The sequence below is a fragment of the Gobius niger genome, assembly GCF_951799975.1.
Source record: "Gobius niger genome assembly, chromosome: 1".
In the NCBI taxonomy this organism is placed as follows: domain Eukaryota; kingdom Metazoa; phylum Chordata; class Actinopteri; order Gobiiformes; family Gobiidae; genus Gobius; species Gobius niger.
In genome coordinates, this window is record NC_136852.1 from 61,753,720 (window position 1) to 61,775,117 (window position 21,398).

Consider the following 21,398-nt stretch of genomic DNA (forward strand, 5'->3'; position numbering starts at 1 on the left):
ATTAGATTTAATTTAGTTCCCCCATAAATGCTTATGTAAATGAGTGTCACATGCTCTTGAGTTGACACTTGTGTTGTAGAAGTAAAAGACTATTCAGTGATGTTTTTCAGTGTCATTTTGTCCAATAAGCAGCTGATAATGTTTCAAATAGGCCACAGGTGTGTTATAAATCTGGAATCCATGCTTGAGCATAAAAGGAAGCAAGCAGTGAAGTCACAACTGGTTTCTAGATTTATTCATTATTACTATAATTAACAAAGTAGTAAATTATTCTGCTTTTGTCTTTCTTTCCTTTCTGCTGCAACATTTCTGCACACAAAACTTGCAAGTCTTCAGTAAGAGATAAAAGGAAAGCACAATAACAACAAATAGGAAAATGGCAACGTCCAGACTGTGGTACTGGTACCACATAAGGTTATGAGCCTCAACTCTCAGGTGCTTGGCTCCTTTGTTTCTCATTGTGAACTCAATCCAGAACACAGCTTCATCTCGAGGACTTATTGGTCTATCATGGTGGATAGCTGACAGTCTCATGGTGTTTACTTTGTAACTAGAGAAAAATAAGCATAGTATAAACTTCTTTATTTGACAAATGACAATGGGGAAATTCACACACTTACGATTTGTCGTTGATGACTGTATTTACTGCATCTCGTAGATCTTCTGCTGTCATAAAGTTCAATTCCAGAGAAACTGCAGCACCCTTTTCTTTCATATGGACCATGTTTTCTGGCTGGTCAGCGAACATTGGAAGGCCCACCATAGGCACACCGTGGTAAATGGCCTCATAGATGCCATTTGTGCCTCCATGAGTGATAAATGCTTTAGTCATGGAGTGACCTATTGAACCACAAGTTTGGGCATTTACTGTATATACTATAGATACTGTAGATAATAACTTGGCATAGATTACCAAGGAGGTCATTCTGTGGGATCCAGTTGTAGATTCTTGTGTTGGCACCAAGAGTCTGGGGTTTCTCTCCACTGTATCTCCAAATCACCTGATAAAATAAGAAATTGTAGAATGGCATTAGCAAAAGCTGCAATAACATGTACATGGTATTTTCAAGGTGCCACGTTTCTGAAATTACCTTCTGTGGTATCTGAGCAAGGCCGGAAGCAATCATGTTGGCCTTTTCTGTTGTGATGCTGTTGATCATGGATCCCAGAGTAAAGACAACAATACCAGCATCTCCTGAACTCTGCACAAACTCTTCTAAATCCTGCGCAATCAATGTTGAAACAGAAAAAAACATCATCATTTGAACAGATTGTGAAACTTTTGGGGCCACTCCTACTTTTCTTTTTAAATATAGAAAAGGAAAAGCATGAGGCTGCCCAGGCTGTGATCTTGGCACTCTTGAAAAACATAAGCTGAGAAGATGGGCACAAATTATAGAATTGTTTTTGCTCAATAATAAATATTCAAACAAAATACAAGTCCAAACAAAACCTCAGAATTGGGTTAAAGCCACACTGTGGAAAATCAGAACACATTTAAAGCCACACTGCCGAACATCTGTGTGGCTTTAAAGGAATAGGCCACCGTTTTTACATACTGAGATTCTTACCTTAGCTTGTCTGATCTTCACCCGTGCCTTCAGTCACGTAAACACAGCGCAGACGGCGTTAGCATTTAGCCTCTCCCCCTCTCCACTAAAGCTCCAAAACTGGTCAAGATAGAAGCTACCAAGCTCTTCCACGTTTTCCCTATTTAAATATGGTTACGTGAAGTGTTCCACTACAAAGTATAATACACAAAATTAAACAATGTGGATTTTCTAAGCGGATAAAAGGGGGGACTATATTGTAAGGCGTAATAATACCAGGAGTAATTTGGCATCCGCACAGTAAAGTGAAGATTACTGCACAGTAAAGTGAAGATTACTGCGCGGATTTCGAACTACTCCTGGTATTATTACGCCTTACAATATAGTTCCCCCTTTTATTCGCTTAGAAAATCCACATTGTTTAATTTTGTGTAATTATACTTTGTAGTGTAACACTTCACGTGACCATATTTAAATAGGGAAAACGTGGAAGAGCTTGGTAGCTTCTATCTTGACCTGTTTTGGAGCTATAGAGGAGAGCAGGAGAGGCTAAATGCTAACGCCGTCTGCGCTGTGTTTACGTGACTGAAGGCACGGGTGAAGATCAGACAGGTCCTAAAGAACTCGTCAAAGCTAAGGTAAGAACATATCTCAGTATGTAAAAACGGTGGCCTATTCCTTTAACTCTGTTATAATAATAATGATAATGATAATAATGATAATGATAATAATAATAATAATAATAATAATAATAATAATAATAATAATAATAAGAAGAAGAAGAAGAAGAAGAAGAAGAAGAAGAAGAAGAAGAAGAAGAAGAAGAAGAAGAAGAAGAAGAAGAAGAAGAAGAAGAAGAAGAAGAAGAAGAAGAAGAAGAAGAAGAAGAAGAAGAAGAAGAAGAAGAGATACGGTCGGCTGAGTTTTTTGAAAGTGGTCAAGTGGCTTTAACTCTGCTCTGAGTATATGTTCTGAGGTATAATATAATACAATATTGAGAGTGAATGATTCAAAAGTTCAATACGTTTTACTCATATCAATAAATTCTTACCAATAAATTATTATTATTACTTTTTTTTAAAATGTTTTATTTTACACTACCCTTGATACATTGTAGCTAACTAAACTAAGTACAATGTAATGGGCTTTGTAACAATGTGTAATAAGTTGTACCTATGGGTTAGATACACAATGGAATAATATGTATTTGTAGTTTGTAGGTACATAATGTAATAAGCCATAATTCTAGCTCTAACCCTAACCGTAAGCCCCAACCCTAAGGGTCTTATGTCCTATTACATCATGTACTCACAAAGTACTAATACAAGTTATTCCATTGTGTACGTACTACATAGGTACAAGTTCTTACAGATTGTTACAAAGCACATTACATTGTACTAAATTTAGTTACAATGTATCAAGGTAGTGTAAAATAAAGTGATACCATAGGTGAAAACAAAAGCATTTACAAGCATTTTTACACTAGTTTACAAGAATATTGAAATTGACTAGTCTATACAGTCTATACAGTGTGCATTACAACAGTTTCATTTTCTTCACGTAAGTTACCTCAGTTAAGGGTTTAGCAGGCCTGCAGTGGATCCCACCAACATATTTAAAATTAGGAAGGAAAGGGTGTGGAAAATTGAAATCCCAGTATGTTCGCATCAACCAGATGTCTGCTTTGCCCATAAGTTCACAGGCACTAGTTGGTGTACCTGTTACAAATACAAAAGTGGTGTAAAAGCATTGCCTAGAACAGTTTTAATGATTTGTTTACAGTGTGTTTTGCTTACCTTTTATCTCTGTATAATATTGGTCTAATTTTGACCAAATAGTAACATGTAAAACAGCATCGTTCAGTGCGTAGTAGAGAAAGTTCCACACTCTGTCCGAGAAATCCATCTTATCTGTCAGTTTGCTCATGGCCCCTGGAACAAAGGAGGGTGGAGCTGGCACCTGGCCACAGTGCCTTTCCCAGTTGTTGACCATAGAAAATCGAAGAGAGAAGACCAAGGGGATCCCCAAAATGTCTGCAAGCAACTCACTTCCCGGGTAAATAGGGTCTGAAAAGAGAAGATCATACTTGCGCTCTTTAAGCTTCTTCATTAGTTTCTCTGACTTCACCACGCCATCCAATGTCTTCAAAGAATATCCCAAGTCCCTTTTAATTAGCTCAATAAATCTTATGTAAATGTTCAGGTAGCTCAAGTGGTCCATCTCGTACATGGAAAAATTAAGAAACTCCTCCAGAAAGTCCTCCAGTTCTTTGAGTGACAGATCTACCTCGAAGGGCTCATAGTCAAACGGAGACGGTTCACTGGTGTTCATAAACATAGAGGCACTTGGGGTCAGGACAGTGACTTGGTGTCCTCGGTGGACCAGCTCCTCCAGCACAGGCTTCATGTTGATCCAGTGGCTCGCCTCAGTGTACCACACCAGCACTTTCCCACAGCTTATGTTCCATGGGAGATAAGTAAGCAACAGGATGCACACACAGAGCTTCATTGTCATGGCACGTTGTTGAGTAGACTCTTTGCACTGTGATCACCTGTGTATAGATGGGAGCAATGTCTACTTCACCGAGGTTTCCGCCTCCTGTGAGTGAAACAGAAGCTCTCGTCCATTGAAATGAATGGGCAGAGATCGTCAGAGAACTAATCATTAACCAGTTACAACAGGACTCTGCCTTCCCTTTGACACAGTAGAGATAGCAGTCATCACAGAGGAAGATGATATAAGAAGATGATACAAGAATAACATAAGTTATGTATAGATGTGTGTAGTGGAAATTTGAGTATTACATGTGAAGTTGCTATAATGTTTTAGGAAGTTGTATGTTTTTGAGTGATTTGAGTGACAACATATACATTTTGGAAAAAGAGCTGCTGTTTGCCCACCTCTGGCCTGCTATACCCAAGTTTGCCACATAGAATAGTAGATCTTTACATGTTGTAATCACTAAATAAATAAACCGATTTGGAATTTCTTACTTTTCTGCCTAAATTGGTCATAAAATATTATCTGATCTATATCAAAATCACAAGAATGAGTAAACAGTGTCTGCTTAAACTAATACCACACAAACAATTACATGTTATATTTTTGGCTGCAAACATTCACAGGACAGCGTGGAATAAGAAAGTGAACCCAGGAATCTTGCCAAACTGCAACAGTTTTGTAAAGAGAAATGGTCCAAGATTCATCCTGATTGTTGTGCACATCTAATCTGCAACTACAGGAAGGGTCAGCCAAGGGTTCACTTACTTATTCCTATGAATGTCTCAGGTCTTTCTGCAAAATATCTTGATAAATGAATGTGAATTAATTTTTCCATTGATGATAGCAAGTTGTCCAGGCCCTGAGGCAGCAAAGCAGCCCCACATCATGATGCTCCTGCACCCTACTGATGGTGGGAACAAAATAAGGTTTTGATGTTGATGTGCTGTTCCATTTTTCCTCCACACATGACATTGTGTGTTCCTGCCAAACAATTCAACTTTGGTTTCATCAGTCCATAGAATATTGCTGTGGAGCATCCAAGTGCTCTTTCGCAAACCTCAAACGTGCAGCAATGTTTTTTTTTAAAAACAGAGGCATCCTCCATGGACAATTTTTCTAACGGTGGATTTCTGACCATCAATACTTTGAGAGATGGTTTTGTGACCTTTTCCATCTTTATACAAGTCAACAATTCTTGTTCGTAGGTCTTCACAGAGCTCTTTTGAGTGAGGCATGTGGTCAATGCCTGACAATGCATCAGACAAAGCTTCTCAACAAGAGACAATTCTTTACTAGTGTGTGTTTTTCAATTTCAATTTAGGCCTCAGTGATTGGACTTCAGGTTGGCTCACACCTCTAAATGTCTGCATACATTTGTTTAATTAGCTCTTGGAGAATCCTTAGCTACTTACTTATTCCATGCTGTCTTGTGATGGTGAATGTTTACATGTTATGGTCAATAAATATTTAATAACATGTAATTGATTGGGTGGTATTAGTTTAAGCAGACACTGTTTACTCATTCTTATGATTTTAATAAAGATCAGACCACATTTTATGACCAATTTAGGCAGAAATGTGAGAAATTCCAATGGGTTCACATACTTTTTCCTCCCACGGTATGACATCGTTGCCTATGAGATACAGTATCTTTATGATTAAAAATACCCCTAATTTTAGAACTTAAAAAAACATTGTTTGTAAGCCTCATTCGAAGCTAAGCCTGGCAACAAACTAGTTCACAGAAATGTCCCTAATTAAAACGAGGCAGGTGATTTCGGTGACAGGGGCCAGAGGGGATTGTGGTAAAAAGGCAGTTGTCTTTAGGAAATGTCACCACAGCTTGTGAGGGCGTTTAAATCTTACTCCTGGACATTTGGCACCCTCATTAACATTGTAGATTCCTTTTTTGTGGTTGATTTGGGAAGTGTCTGGAAAAACAATGTGCATTTGAATATTGATTTCAATGCCCTGTTGATGGACTCTGTTGCCTTTCACGCCGTGTACGTTTTCAGTGCTGCCTGAGACCTCCCCTAAAGATGCAACAAGACGGGCTGTACACATGCTCTAAAGGTCAACCATGATACACTCAGTATAAAATTCTCCATCATTTGGGGAAAAAATGTTGCTCTTTCATTTATACTAGGCATTAAAGCATCCACCCTTTGCTCATTACACTGCAGTTTAGTTTCTCCCTTTGTAGCTTGCTCACTTTCCTTCCGTCTTGCTTTCCACCATAGGGTAAGGGTTACAGCGTATTGCTTTTTGAAGTAGATATTTGCATAATCAGATTAGGTTGCATGATTGTCAGTGGACTCCCCCATCCAAGGGTGCTCCAGAGGAGAGAGGGTCCTGTCCAGCGCAACAATGGACGCCTCCTTCGCTGGACCACTCTGCACCTGCATCCCACCCACCACAATCCGCAGTCGAAGGAGAAGGCTCGTGAGAGAGAAGGGGTGGGGGTGGGAGGAGGTTTGAGTAGGAGGGGCAGGGGTTGAGCTGAGATATTTAAACATGCAGAGTGTGAATTGGCTTTAAGGGGATAAAGAGCTCAGGGCCTATCGCTTGGCACCCAACTCCAGAAATTCTTTTTCATGAGCGCTGCAGCCCGGAGAGTGAGGGGCTGCCTGCACTGATCTGGTCCATTGTGATAACGGATTCAGACAGTGTGCTAGACTCTGATAAGGAAATGTGCTCTCAATAGACGATTACCCACATACTCGGGAGAGAATAGTCAATCAGGCAAATATACTTGGTTAAGGAAAAAAAGAAGCATACAAGCTTGTTATTATTTTCAATGCAGAATTTTATAATCCTGCAAGAGAGTTGGAGGTCAGAGTAAAGCTGAGTATGTATGTCTGCAGTGCACAATTATAAAGTGGTTACATCATTTGTGTATGTGTGCATTTTATGGCAACATTGTTCTGGAAATTATGCTGTTTTATCAAGTTGCCCTTAAATATCACTTAACATTTCTGCTCATTTCTAATTAGCAGAAACTGAGTTGTAGATAAACGCTTTAATGTCTTTTTGAAAAGAGTCACCTGACTGTTCCCACATGCATTTAGTCAGTATGTTCAGCTGCTCTAGACATCCATTTACACACCATTATCCTGTTTAACAGCTCCAGTGACGGTCTCCCAAACAATCTCTGTTGACTCTTCAGCTCAGTTAGGTGCTGTCTGTTTGTAATAAATGGTGCACAGTTAAAACGGATACAATAGCCATTGTGGGCTCTAACTTTCAAACAATTAAATAACCATATCCATCCAATTCTAATCTTTAAATTTCAAAGAATTAAACTTTAAACCATGAAGTTTTCAGTTTACTTCTTCCTCTTTCCTTTTAAGTACGTCTTAGATTTAATTTTCCTCAACCTGATTTACAACCTTGGTGGTGTTATTATTGTTTTGTAAAGATACATTTTGTAGTGTTCAAAATAATTCCATTCACTCAACCTGATTATAGGGTAAATTAATTATTGAATCATGGATTAAAACAAGCAAAAAGTAAACAGCTGCAGCAGTTTAAAGAATGATCTGCAGTGAAGCCCGGTTGCAAATGGTCAGTATTTGACTCCACAGAGACCTCCAACCTCGAGGTCACAAGTTAAGCTGAAACTTTAGTGGTCAACTCTTGGGTCGTAGGACAGAGCCCAGGGGTCAGTGCTGTGTCCATGTGGTCACTGCCACTTGTGGACAAATGTCTTTTGGCCTATTGAGCACAAACAAATGTGTCAACAATACAAGAGAAGCGTTGCTCTTAACTTTTGTGTCTTTGGGGATGCAAATGTCAAGGAAGACAACCATCTCTTTTATTCACTTTTTTATTAATAAATAAATACTTAAAATAAATAACAGACTGTTGTTGTTGTTTTTTTACAAGCAAACAGAAATAATTTAAAACAGGAGGTATTACGGGGTTATTTTCACAGACAATCAGTTCAAAATCTTTGGCAGCATGACATGCAGTAATAAACTGCAGTAATATAAATGACATGCAGTTATATAAATGGCACATTAATAAGTAAAATGTAATGCTGAATAACAGTTTTGCGATAGGAATATTCAAATGTGACACAAACTAAATGGTCGCTGGATCTTGTACAAAAAATGGTTTAACTTCAGGAGAATGGCGAATGAAACAGGAAGGTCATATTTAGTGTCCTCATGACAAAACAAATACATTAAAAATAAAAATAAAATTAAAGTGCCCGTGGCAATTTAGAGAAGATTGCAGTCAGAAGAGTTGAATGAGTTATTATGAATTCAAATGCCTCCATGAGTCTATTTCCTGAAATGAGAAAGCCTTAATCCCCTCTATTTCATTTACTCATCAGAAAAACACTTTCTCCAAGCTAAATTAGTTCCAAACGGACTAGCGAGGATGAATACTAAAATGAAGACGTGAGGGGAGTCTTGATCCAGCAGAAACACATTCATGCAGAAGAGAAATAAATGCAGTGCATGTCATTTGAAATAAACTTGGTCTCCATTAATGTCAACAATGTATCTTGTGTTAGACACAAGTGTTATTTCACCAACACTGAAAGACAAAAGACAGAACCAAAATCCACAGCGAGAAGACCCATTTTATGGCGCCAGAGGGTGTAATGTGTTCATTTCTACCAGGCTTCAGAGCTGTCACAGCTGGAGCCAGGAGAGGGGAGCTCAGTGTCACTGGTCAGGGTCCAGGGGTGAGGAGGAGAGTGCAGCTGCTCCATGTTTCCACGGAGCAAGGTGAGCAGAGCTGTGGACGGGTGGCCGTTCACGGGACCGTTCTGCTTCTCCAGCAGCTGCACCAGGAAGTTAATGTAGCGCATGGCCAAACGCAGGATCTCATTCTTGCTCAGCTTCTTCTCTGGTGGATGGGTAGGAATAAGCTTCCGGAGCTCAGCAAAGGCAGTGTTGACATTGTGCTGGCGCCAGCGCTCTCGTGTGTTGGTGAATACTTTTCTTGTCATCCTGTGAATAAAAAAAAAAGAGTTGATGCACATAGCTAATAAAAAAGGCTTTTATGACTGTTTACAAATCAAGGTACAATATCTAACGTGATGTAACGTAAATCGAAAGTTGATCAGGACTATACAATTTTACAATATTACTCTTAATTGATCACTACTGTCACACATATTGCAAAACCTGCACATCTTAAATTTCTCACCTGTATGTCTTCAAAGTGTAGCTCAAAGGTAATCGGCGTCCACAGCTGCAGGAGTCCAGTGTAGGCTAACAGTGCACTCAGTTGTGTATTCTCATCCTCATAGCAGGATGCAGGCGAGTGAGAGGAGAGTAGAGAGGGAGGGATGGAATATAGAGAGAGCATAGGGGATGGCTGCTGCATACTCGCGTCTCACATTTTATAGGAGGAGAGTCCCTATTGTGTGACGTGTGCGTGCTTGTCAGGGAGCCTCCATCCTTTGCCATTGTTTGTGCTTACTGAAAAGGATTGTCCCCCCCCACTGTCAGGATAGTTTGATTGTCCAATTTATTTATTACATATTTCTCTGATTATAGCTATTTATCAATGGTCATACTTTCATCTTTCTGAGTCAAGTTCCTTTTTAAGTGACTATTTGTGCTTCTTTTATGATGATTCATTGCTTGTTAAATCCTTGAAGGTTAGCACTAAAGGTGACAAATAAATTTTCATTGAAGGGAAACAGAGACATTCATCTTACTGATCCTTCTCACACGGTTGTGGACACTTGTTCTTTCTGTTTCTCTGACATTAGGCATGGACAGCCCACTATCGCCTGTGGAAAAGACCTTGATATTTACGACTACTCTACTGTTGAATTTAGCCTGATTGGGCTACAAAAGGTAAAAATACTATATCTAGATTGACAGTTGAACAATATAGGTTTTGTTATGACTATGGTAATCTTGTTGAGCCGGTCTAGGGGCCACACATATTTTACAGAGGAAATGGGGAGAGCTGCATCCCAACTTACTCCATCTCCCCCTCCCACTTTAAATCTTGGTAGAAAAAACACACTGAGTTAAACCAATTGTTACTGTTCTTTTTACACCCTTCAAGTGTTGTTTCAAAGACGCAACCTTCCATAAAAGTCTCTGTGTTGAGTAGGAATTTACATAATCCGATTAAGGGCTGGGATTAGCCCCCAGCCTGGATAACAGGCCCAGTGGGGGCTGTTTCTAAATCGACCATTCATGGGTCTGGCTGCATGGTCTGCACCTGCAGACTATATGCTGCAGTTCTCTGTCTGGCCACTAGGGCACACTACATGTGCCTACAGTCTATGGTGCCAAGTCCCTCCGAGATCAACCAGCACAATGCCTCTGTGTGAAGCGCACAGACTAAAGTGACACCTGCCCAGGCATTTGTAATGCCTAGGTCTTAACTCATTTCTGTTACACTGTGTACAATTTATAATAGTATTTTAATAGTAAGTAAGTAATATAAGTTGGAATTTATACTATATCTTAACATTGATCTATTCAACATAGACACTCAAATCACAGCAGTAATTCTCAATATAGATCTATATCAACAGAGAACACTAAAAACATGCTGTTCATTCCCACAATGTTTCTCTTCGCCCCTTTCACTCCTGTGGTAACGTGTTGTCAGGGGCAATCACTGAACCATTACCTCTGTTTATGCAGCCTTTACTTGGACCATCCTGCTCCTGCTTTTGTTCTTTTCTGGTAAAAAACAAACTACCCACAAGATCTTATTGTTCGTCCACTGCCTATTAGGAGAGAGGCCAGAGACAGAGAGCTGTAAAAATGTGTCTAAGGTAATTGATGGTGGCTAGTCAGGGCTGGATGTATCTGTCCACAGGCAGAGGAGTCAGAGTCCCCTGGGTAGTCTTTGTCTAGGGATCATTCCTGAGGGACCAGGCTTCACTCGGCTGGCCTGTAACGATAAGCACTCTCTCCACATGCTGAGAGGTGCAGATAAGGGGATTTCTCCACTAAATGAAAAAAATGGCCCAACCAGTGGAGCTCAAAAGTATATCATTTAGCTGGAAAAGACCCCAATCCCAGTTTACAAGATACAGTATGCAATAATGCACATATTATTTTATTAATTGTCAAAAATTGATTTAAAGCCAACATTTTATATAATAATAAAGAACAATAATAATAATAATAATAATGATTTAAAAAAAAAATAATTCAATACTAAAAATGTTTGTCATGAATTTGATCTACTCTTGGTCTGCTCTAACCTGTAGCAGCTATTCCTTGTCTGAGGCGTCTAGATGAAAACTTGCTCTGAACAATTTGAGTCTTGTCTGTCCATCACTTCTCCCAGGAACTCTCTCATAGCTTAACTTGGTCTTCTTCAGTGGTGTCAGGGCTGCACAAGGAAAAACAAACACAACAATTTATCTATGAATACATTGCTACATATATATTATCTATAAAGCCCATGCATATGTAAATTAGGACAGGGACGATACATTTTTGTCACGATCCGATGCATATCACAATACTCAGGCCGATCTGACATGTATTGTGATTTGTTTATTTGTTTACTTTAAAATGTGTTAAAGGTCATGTGTCCAAAGTGTATAAACCAAATGCCATTTGACATTCATTAAGTGTTATGACTGAAAAGCGTAATAGCACAAAATATAAAACAACAAAGGAGTGTGTGGTAAAAATGCCTCCAAACACAAGCATTAAAAGTATTGTGATACTTAATATAGTACTGATACTTGCAATCCGATCCAACATTTTGTCCCAGCCCTAAAATCACACACACGCACGCACGCACGCACGCACGCACGCAATTATATGACGAGCACCTGTATACATATGTATACATATATACATATGTATACATATGTATATATGTATACATATGTCTCCACATTTGATATTCTGAGATTATGAGTTATTACAAAGAAATGTCCAGTATAGTCCCTATAACCCGTCACTCAGTATAGCTGTAGACCCGCACTAAGTAGACCAGTGGTTCCCAACCCATTCCAAAAACTATGGCCACTACAAATGTATAAAATAATGAATGCTAAAAATAATTTCAAACACACTGCAATTGGAGTGTTTGATGCACCCGTACTCCTTTCTTATATACTACAACGACAATATGTTTGCTAAACTCAGGAAATAGAATTCAAGAGACAGTGGTATATGTAGGCCTATGGATAAATATTAGGGGCTCAGCTCTCACGGTTCGGTTCACGGTGCAGGACCCGTGGTTTGGTGCATCACGGTACAAGTGCGATCTAAAAAATAATAAGTAGGTTTTGAAATGAAATAGCCTAATGATCGTTGTTAGACAGTATTTATAACCGTAGAATACAATTGGTAATGCTTTCAAAGCTGCTTTATAATAAAATGTAGGCTACCTTTGGGCTCACAATACGTGAAAGCAAAATAGAAAACAAATGGTACAGCAGCAAAGTAAAAAAAAAAAAAAAAAAAAACTCATTATAAAAAACATCTTACCTCTACCAACCAAAGTTTCATTATCACCACTCCTCTTTCTCTCCAGCCCCACGAAGGATTTGGAGCCATATCTCACGGAGGCTCTAGTCAGTCCTTCACCACTGGAAAAGGTATGGCTTGGGCTGAGTCTTGGGCCCCACTCGACAGCTTTAGTGGGTGAAGTTATATTGTAGAACGGTGGTCCACAGTTGGTGCTGAAAGCTGATTCTGCGCTGAAAGCACTGTTATACTTGCTGTCGGGAATTGTCATTGAGGGGTTGTGTTGTAGCAATCTGAGGTCAGGCCTTGCAACCATTTTCCCTATTGCCCTTGATCTGCTACAATCCCAGTCCGGAGCTTTCACCTCATCCCTGTCATCTGTCCACAAGTCCCTCATGTCCCAGCTCCTCTGATTGTCATCTGGACTGGATGCACTCAACTTGAAGAGCAACTGAGGCTCAGGGTCTTCAGTGGATGCTTCATCACAGAAGCTGTCGTGTATTGCAAACGGGATTCTGGGGTCTTGGACAGGACTTAAACGCAAATACTGAGGACCTTCACTGCCAATCCAGGGGCTGTTTGGATCATTTGGCCGGCAATTCTCTCCAGTTCCTGTTTGGCTCTCAACTTTATTCAAACATGTTGTCTTAGAGTACAGTGTAGTTGTGTCAGTGAAGAGCTGACAAAAAAAAAAAAGTATCATCATTGCAAAAAAAGGACAATATAACTGTATTGAATATTTGGACTTAAAACAGAAATCATGAACATTTGAAACTCAAAGTGAACATCTGTAAATGTGGTAGCAAGAACATGTAGATCTCAGTCAAATGGAAGACCTTGCAGCATGGATACTGCTTCACCTAATATTGCGGTAGCAATATATTGTGCAGCCCAAACTTCACTGCTCATAGAAAAAAGGGCCGTCTATACATGTCTTTCAATCATGTGACTTTTGTTGTTATGGTAGCCATTTTGAATACCGAAGATGAATTATGTAGTACTACAACATGCAACAATATGTCTACCTGGGATATAAAAGAAAGACAACTGATTGGCAGTGGCATTTTTATGTACTCGTAATCAATGCTCAAGAAGATAACAGCAAAAACACGGCCCCACAGAGCGCACGTTTATGTGAAGAAACCAATGAGTCAGTGTTTAAAATGTTAGCATGCTACCGGTTAGCATTTAGCTTCCACAGCTCAGCTCCGACCTCTCCAAGAGAAAGCCCTGAACCACACTCCAAACCTTGGCTACAACATGTGACAGAGGTCAGAGCTGAGCTGTTACTGTAGTATTTCCTCAGTGTTCATGTGGGCCACACATTGTGTTGAAGCCATTGACAGTGGATTGATAGTTGCTAACCGGTAGCATGCTAATGTCTTCAACAGCTTAAACACTCAGACTGAGACTCTGTCGACATGACAAACTGTAAAAATCACAGAGAAAGGTTTTCTGTTTCCTCTTTGATGTGTTAATTTAGTCTGAGGAGTGAAGCAAATCTTTAGTAAATCTGTCGCTCGACAGAAAGAGCTGCTACTTCTGTGCCACATTTGCTTTATCACATAAACGTGCGTCTCCGGACCCATGTTTTAACTGTTATCTTCTTGAGCAATGATTACGGGTACATAAAAATGCCAAAAAGTCGTCTTTCATTTTCATTTTGAGTAGAGATATTGTTACATGTTGTAGTACTGCATAATTCTACTTCAGTATTCAAAATGGCTGTCGGAACTATGCATGATGTCATAGGATGGAAATGCATGTATACAATTTGACAAATGTAATCCTCAGAGACATCATTGTTGAAAAGATGACTCTCTCCAAAAGCATGCAGTAGCTATTGCAGTAGGTGTTGACTACCTTCAGCACTTTATGAGGCACTTCTGGGAGCATCTCCTTCAGCTCAGACAAAGTGGCACTCAGGAGCCACTGGAGGTTTGGTGCTCTCTTTAACATTAGCTGGCTCACCGGAGGGTTAATGCAAGGAAAATGCAGCAAACACTTCTCTTCCTATTGGGACACGCATAGATTTGAGAATTTAAATCAAATACCGTGTTTGATCAAAAAATACTGTCTCACATTGGTCTGTAAGATGGTTAACCATTCTCTGTCCACATAACCAGCTGTGTCCCTGTCACTGTTTATCAGACTGCTGAAACAGATCTGACGGATCAACTTGGCCATCTCCAAAACATCCCACGCCATCAGCACCTGACAGACAGACAGAGCCTGGTATGTTTTGATTTCATTTGTGATATTGTATTGTATTGACTTTTTTATTTACCTTCACATCGAGATCTTCTGATTTCATTCTAAATAGCACCAAAGAGGAATACACAAGTGTCAAGTTGCTAAAAGCTTCCCTGGAAAGCCTACCCTCACAAAAAACAAAAAAACAAAGAATAGTGTTTTTATGTGTTAGAGGCATGTATCTTACAACAGTGTTTTTGATAGGATGCTGACCCTCCTCCTTGACTGTCAGGGCAATGCAGAATGAGCCAGCAGCAGCGATACTGCAGAGAAAGAGCAGTCAGCCTCATCACTAATGCTTCACTGGCCCGCTCCTGGCACAGTTCCTCTTGCTTCTGCACAAAGACATTCAACATATATTCTCCCTTTTTTACAGTAGTCATGAGTAGATATGAGTGAAAAATGATCGTGTGGCATATATTCAGCTAAATGACCTCTCATCTTTCTATACTTTCTCAGTTATAGCACTAGCTCCCTGTGTCTCATCCTATCCACAGTCCAAACCCTTTCATGAATGCCGTCCTTTGCTCTCTTCAGCCTGTCTGTCAGATAGAGAAGTAAGTAAGTAAGTAAGTAAGTAAGTAAGTAAGTAAGTAGATAAGTCAGCTTTATTTGTATAGCACCTTTCACAGACAAAATGCCACTAAGTGCTTCACAACACAGCTTAAGAATCTGACAAATTTGTTATGGGCTTTAAGTCATAGAAAGTAGCTCATGGCTAAATCTGGCACAATCACACAACCTATTTAGACTGCACTGAGTTCCCATAAATGTGCACTGTCCTCTCCAAATAAATAAAACAAAGCAGTAGTTACGTGAATCTTTATGAAGACAAGACATACAGAAATTACATTTTGGATGGCTTTTTTACTCTGAATACCTGAATGACAATCGCAGTGCTCTCATCCACTGTGATCACTACGTACTGATGAGTCCCTCCCAACACCTGCAAAGTTGTACAGTAACCTCTCTCCAAGACAGTAATATTAAACCTGCAACACCAAATACAAAAAAGAAGCACGTCTCATCTAGCACACATATGGGTATTTTTATCTACTTGGTAAGCATACATAGATTCCAGTGTCTGCAGAAGCATGGGACAGTTGAGGAGTCCCTCTGTTACAAACAGCACATAGGGCACACTGTCCTCCAAAGACCAAGGGGACTTGTCTAGATTAGATACACAAGTGCACATGTTTGAATGCAGTATTGGATTACAATGGGCCACATAATGTGAGTGGGATAGTATTTCATCATTTAGCTCAACGAGGAGAGTGCCTGGCTCATAAGCATGAGTTTGTAAGATCAATTTGTTTATTTTTTGACTGGGTACCCACTGGGAAAAACATAAATCGGCACCTATGAGCCCATCCAACATCATCTGACAATCTACAAACGGAGCAGCTCTAAGGCTTTGTGTTCTGGGATTGGTAATTTAATATAACATTATAGTACTATATATAGAACATTAATTTTCTCACCCGCGTCCGGGACAATTGTGTTAAAGGTGACATGGATCAGGCTCTTCTCTCTGCAGACTGTGGCCCATGGGGACAGCCCAGGGCGGTCATACTCCACGACCAGAGAGAAACTCTGCCAGGGGAAGTCAGGTCCTAAGTGTTGCTCACACACAAGTGCGCATTCATTGTGACACATTCTGGTGGAGCAGGATACAAACATTGAGGGGTAGAAACCATACAAATGCAATTTGAAATTTGCTTCTGGTTTATATATTAATTAAGGAAAAATAAGGTTATGTTGCAGAAAGTACCTGCTGACAACACTGGCACCATTCAGCTTCATCTGGTCTTTGCCAACATGAAAATCAGCCACAGCAGAACCTGATTTCAAATTTTTTAAGTTACACACGTGAAACGGTTTGGGTCAATAACAATTTAATCACAGAGAATTTAGACTTAATAACTGTCAAAAAAAAGTGTATGTGTGCTCACCTTTAATTTGATGTAGACAACTAAGAATACTGGATCTTGTGTTGTCTGAGTTGTTTGTAAATAAAACTAAAACCTCGTCAGATAAAGCAAATAGATAAGTAATTATTGTATATGCATTTTTAAAAAATCAAGACAAATTAATGATTCTGAATCTTTTGATCACACACATTATTACTCTTACTTTGTAAGGCAAACTATTTTCTCTTCTGTGGCTAAACCATGTTGTCAACAACTTTGGCAGTTCCTGAAATTTGGGATTTGTCTCCTGTTTCTTTTGACTTAGGTGAAGGATGATCTGTAGCCTTTTCAGTAACTGCTTGAACCTCTTTTCATCATCAACATTTATCTTTTTTAAAAACTCTTGATGAACAAAGAGAAAACCATCTCTGTGACAATACAGGTCAATTAGATCCAGTAAACTGACAGTCACTTACCTACACTGGTGCTGAGGCTACACTTCAATAACAACTCCTTAAATGTTACCAAAACATGAATCAGATTTACCTGGGCCTGGAGCTGTTTTTGCTCTGCAAACAATACACTTTAATTACACTTGGTTGATGTCATATGCTCTAAAGTACTCTACCAATAATGACACAGCTGTTTAAATAATGTTACTACATTGTTTACATTGATTTTGTGCCTACTTAATTTTGCTCATACAGAATAAAGTGGATTGCATTGCTCCATACCTCTGACCAGGTCTACATCATGTGACTTTATCCTACTGAGCGCTTTCTCCTGCTGCTTAATCAGGAAGTGTGTTTGCTCCATGGTTAGGCTTCTGAAGTTTCCCCAAGCCTTCATGTCGAGCCCCAGTTTTGGGGCAAAACTCAGATAAGGCTCAGCAAAGGATTTCACCTCACAGAAGGCTTGGTACTGACTTTCTGTGACGAATAAATACATTTCTTTCATTTGATTACTTAATGTTTATACTGATTAAAACCTCTGCATTATTACACAAGAGTTAACTTTCATACCAGTGGCTTGAACCTCTACCACTCTACTGCCTTGTATCTCCAGCTGGGTGTGCTGATCATTGAGATCACTGGTGAATGGAGAGACACTTTTTCTGACTGCTCTGCTCTGCTCTCTAGAGGCATTTCCTGATACAGCTGCATTCAAACACATTCTTTCTAATCCATGAGTCTGGCCTGTAGTGTGTAGCTCACTGTGAGGTCTTTGCTTGGTTATGTCTGAAACTGAAATGTAAAAAACAACAACATAATTATTTAACTTTATGTTTGTTTTGAGAACAATTTATGCCTGGGTCACTGACTTTACTGTAAAGCTTGTTGCAACCACAAGAGTGCGCCAATTCTCTATTGCTCTTACACAGGGATGATCAGTTTCAGTTCTTAATACTAACATTATTCTTCATATTTCCCTTATCAAAACATACTACCTGAACTGACAGCAGAGCGTGGGCTTGCACAGAGCGGTAGGGCTTGCTGAGATCTGAGCATGATGAAGTTGAAGAGTGGGTCCAGATCCTTGTGGGGTGGACATTTGGACTCCAATACACTTTTGAGGCTGTGTTTTTCAAAGGGTAGAGCTTTCTGCAGAGTCTGTAACTGTCCCGCTTTTGCAATAGCATTCTGTTTACCCTCGACTGTAAGATCTGGCAAGTTGTTGTTGCAAACTGTTTCTGGACTTGGATTTGAACTCTGAGCTTGACCAAAGCTCAAGTTTTGCGTTTGAAGGCGAGTCTTTGCTTTATCTTGTGGTGTAATGTGTTCAGACAAACTTTTTAAGGCTGGTTGTTCTGGTCTCTTCAGGTTATATAACAGAGGTCTGTGCGTAGGAATGCTTGGAATGGGAACTAGAAAATCAAAAATGTAATTTTCTCAATTAATATATTTGTTCTTTGTGGTGATATCACTTTTATATAATACTTACGGTCTTGTTCTGATGACATTTTTTTGAACTCTTCGACATCTACCTTTGAAGAAACAATGTCCGACCTAATGGTCTCTGTAAAATCACCAGATTTGCAAAGAGATATCCGTTGGACTCCAGTTTCAAGCATCGGTTTATCGCTGAAAAAGCGTTCCTCAGACTTCAAAAATATCAGTGCTTCTGATAAAGGCTGGAAATCAGCAGTCATTTCATAAGTTTGAGGCTCTGTAATTAAAAAAAAGATTGTCATTAGGGAACCTGTATTCAACTTTTGTTTGTAAAACTGCACATTTAAACTTTTATTAAAATTACAAATTAAATAGGGCATTGTGATTACCTGTCAACATAAAGCGTTCCACAAATGTGGGATGTTTTTCAGCTGTCCATAGGGCCATCTCAATCTCCCTCTGAGATTTCAGTGAAACAAGAGATCTTGTTCCATAGAAGGGGAAAAAGAAAACACATGTTTATTTTTGTACTTTGTTGGCATTTAGTTCAGTGACAAACTCACATTTGTGCTTGTGGTGAAAGAGGTTCTTTGGTAAGTGTAGCGGTGGACATACAGATGCTGCTGTGACCGGCTTTGGGAACTGGGCTCAATGTCAACTCAACTTCCATATCGGCAGGAATTTTCATTGGTTCTTTGAGAAAATATTGACAACTTACAACTGACAACTTATGTTCATGCTTAAGTACATATTCTGAAATGTTTATTACTTTTGGTGTCAGTATTTGCTAGTCCTTCTGGCAAGGATTCTTGTGTCCAAGGCTTACAGAGTTCAACTTGAAAAATATCTTGATTTTCTGAATATTAGAGAATATGCAAATGTTAAGTATTCTCTTCTTTTTGATTTTTGCGCTTTTCAATGGCACTTACCTTTTTGTAATGTTTCAAGAACTGAATGTTGATCATTTATAGTTTCAGGATTTGTCATCAAAAGACTACAGGCATATGATAATCCACAATGGTCCTTTTGCTCATAAGTAAGAGTCTCCACAATATCCGGCAATGTCAGATGCTACAAAGTAAATAAATTACTGATTTTTGTTTTGAAGTTTAAAATAATCATATTCTTAATATATGTAATTGTTCTTTAAACCTCAACATTTATTAATTCTTTTGAAAAATCCTCAAGGGTGACTGTAGACGTCCAGTTATCTCTAGTGGGCAAGTCAGGAGGCATTGCATAAGGCTCACAGAGTCTAAAAACAAAATCAAGCATCATCAGGCATCATACATAACAGGACAAGTCACTTGTGTAGAAAGACGAGAATTCTATATGGACCTTTATCTGTGTCTGTACTAAATAAAGAATTAATGAATTAATAAACACTTAAATGAATAAATATTAGGATAGAAGAAAAAGACTATTGCAGCCCTTTTACCTGAGCAGTGTGTTTTCAGAGATGCCATCACGACTGAAGCTCAATAGAGGGTCAACCACAGGAAGAGTTCTTAGCCTGGACAATTTTGTTTTGAGCGTGGGCAAATGACTTTTAAACTCTTTAAGGTAATCCACTTCAACTAATTCTTCAGGCAAATGGAGGTCTTTAAAAGACATGCATGAAAGTGCAATGTTACTATGTAATACATGTAGTTTTAGACAAAACTGGTCGTGAAGGAACCTTTATTTTCTTGGTCTGGCTGTAGTGTCCTCTTTGAAAATGTTTCCTGACATGGATCAGTGGATTCATTGAAAATGCCACTAGAACTATTGAGGTCCAGTTCATTAAGAGAGTCAGGATTAGAGCTTGGTATAACTTCATCTTCCTCTTGAAGACTGATCAGACTTTGGGTGTAACTTTGGGTTTACAAATAAACATTGTGGGAATATTAGTGAGAAGGAAAATATCTTAGAACACGTACAAATGAGACAGTACCTTTCTGGCACATTAATAGTTTGTTGGTTATTTGTTCTCAGATCATCAAGCACAGAGTCATTCAGGAAGAGTTTGCTGGTGGGTAGAACCTTTCCTGTAAAATACAATGTCACAAAAACAACTCGCATAGTTATTGTTTATGTTAAATTATAATTTCATTGGATAACATCAGATATAAATCAGATGTGGCAATGTAATATTGAATAAGAATATTAAACTATCGCAAACTAGACACTGGCACCAGAGCAACCATATTCTACATGAGACCAGGAGGGTTTGGCCAACTCTCAGAAGAAGCAGATATTTACTTGTTTTTACAATAAACATTGAAGTTCAAAGAGTCCTGCTAAGTTGAGATCCTGGCTCTGGGACATATGATATGAACATGTCTCATGAACTGTAATGTGTTGGCTACCTCTGATCCACGGGGTTCTGTATGCGCCCTGAGACAGCTGTCCGCTGTGGGGGTCCAGGTCATGCTGATAAGGCGTGGGCAGTGCCAGGAGGTTCATCATGACTTTGAAGCTGGTGTCAGTCTGTATACCATTTTACCATTAATTACCCAGCATGCAAAGAGATCTTCAACTGAAAAGACGTACCTCAAAAGCATAGTTGAAACTCTTATACATGAGAGCTGAGAATATTTCATGAGATTTGTCTTCAGACCTAAGAAATAAAAACATGTACTTGATTTAAATACTACGATTAGCATGAAATTATGCTAGCACTTTAGCAGATTGTTTTGTAGCTCGTCGAAGATATTCAGCGGAATACAAGCAGAATAAGCAAGGATAAATCTACAATAAATAGTGTATCATGGTGCAGGACTTACATCGTTTGGTTTTGCAATTAAAAAGTGATAGAGAAGAGGTCAACAGTGTTTCGCTGCTGCTAACCTCAAAACACAGCTTTCCTGCGCTATCGCTGTTTCGCTGTTA

General features: G+C 39.2%; 3 protein-coding genes across 3 annotated transcripts; all 3 read right to left on the reverse strand.

Moving 5' to 3' along the window:
- Positions 1 to 267: 267 nt before the first annotated feature.
- LOC306970027 (UDP-glucuronosyltransferase 2A1-like) lies at positions 268 to 4,058 on the reverse strand (the record flags this gene model as incomplete). The annotated part of the gene is made up of 6 exons (XM_079565852.1): positions 268 to 550; positions 621 to 840; positions 914 to 1,001; positions 1,092 to 1,223; positions 3,120 to 3,268; positions 3,347 to 4,058. 6 exons carry the CDS (start codon positions 4,056 to 4,058, stop codon positions 268 to 270), a joined length of 1,584 nt encoding a protein of 527 aa, XP_079421978.1.
- A 3,871-nt stretch (positions 4,059 to 7,929) lies between these two features.
- Positions 7,930 to 9,370, reverse strand: tal2 (T-cell acute lymphocytic leukemia 2). Its single transcript, XM_079569435.1, has 2 exons — positions 9,216 to 9,370; positions 7,930 to 9,016 (listed from the first exon to the last, which is right to left on the reverse strand). The coding sequence occupies exon 2, from the start codon at positions 9,013 to 9,015 to the stop codon at positions 8,677 to 8,679; it is 339 nt and encodes a 112-aa protein (XP_079425561.1). The 5' UTR covers position 9,016; positions 9,216 to 9,370; the 3' UTR covers positions 7,930 to 8,676.
- Positions 9,371 to 11,246: 1,876 nt separating this feature from the next.
- shoc1 (shortage in chiasmata 1) lies at positions 11,247 to 21,089 on the reverse strand (the record flags this gene model as incomplete). Its single annotated transcript, XM_079574515.1, has 19 exons — positions 11,247 to 11,381; positions 12,497 to 13,154; positions 14,339 to 14,488; positions 14,558 to 14,689; positions 14,763 to 14,850; positions 14,942 to 15,063; positions 15,609 to 15,720; positions 15,799 to 15,898; positions 16,210 to 16,385; positions 16,500 to 16,569; positions 17,373 to 17,567; positions 17,661 to 17,882; positions 18,086 to 18,173; positions 19,722 to 19,782; positions 19,966 to 20,128; positions 20,257 to 20,381; positions 20,461 to 20,554; positions 20,876 to 20,996; positions 21,060 to 21,089. 19 exons carry the CDS (start codon positions 21,087 to 21,089, stop codon positions 11,260 to 11,262), a joined length of 2,829 nt encoding a protein of 942 aa, XP_079430641.1. The 3' UTR covers positions 11,247 to 11,259.
- Positions 21,090 to 21,398: the final 309 nt, after the last annotated feature.

Coding starts and splice junctions, on each gene's coding strand:
- tal2 (XM_079569435.1), bottom strand. CDS start 9,015: ATGACAAGAAAAGTATTCACCAACACACGAGAGCGCTGGCGCCAGCAC.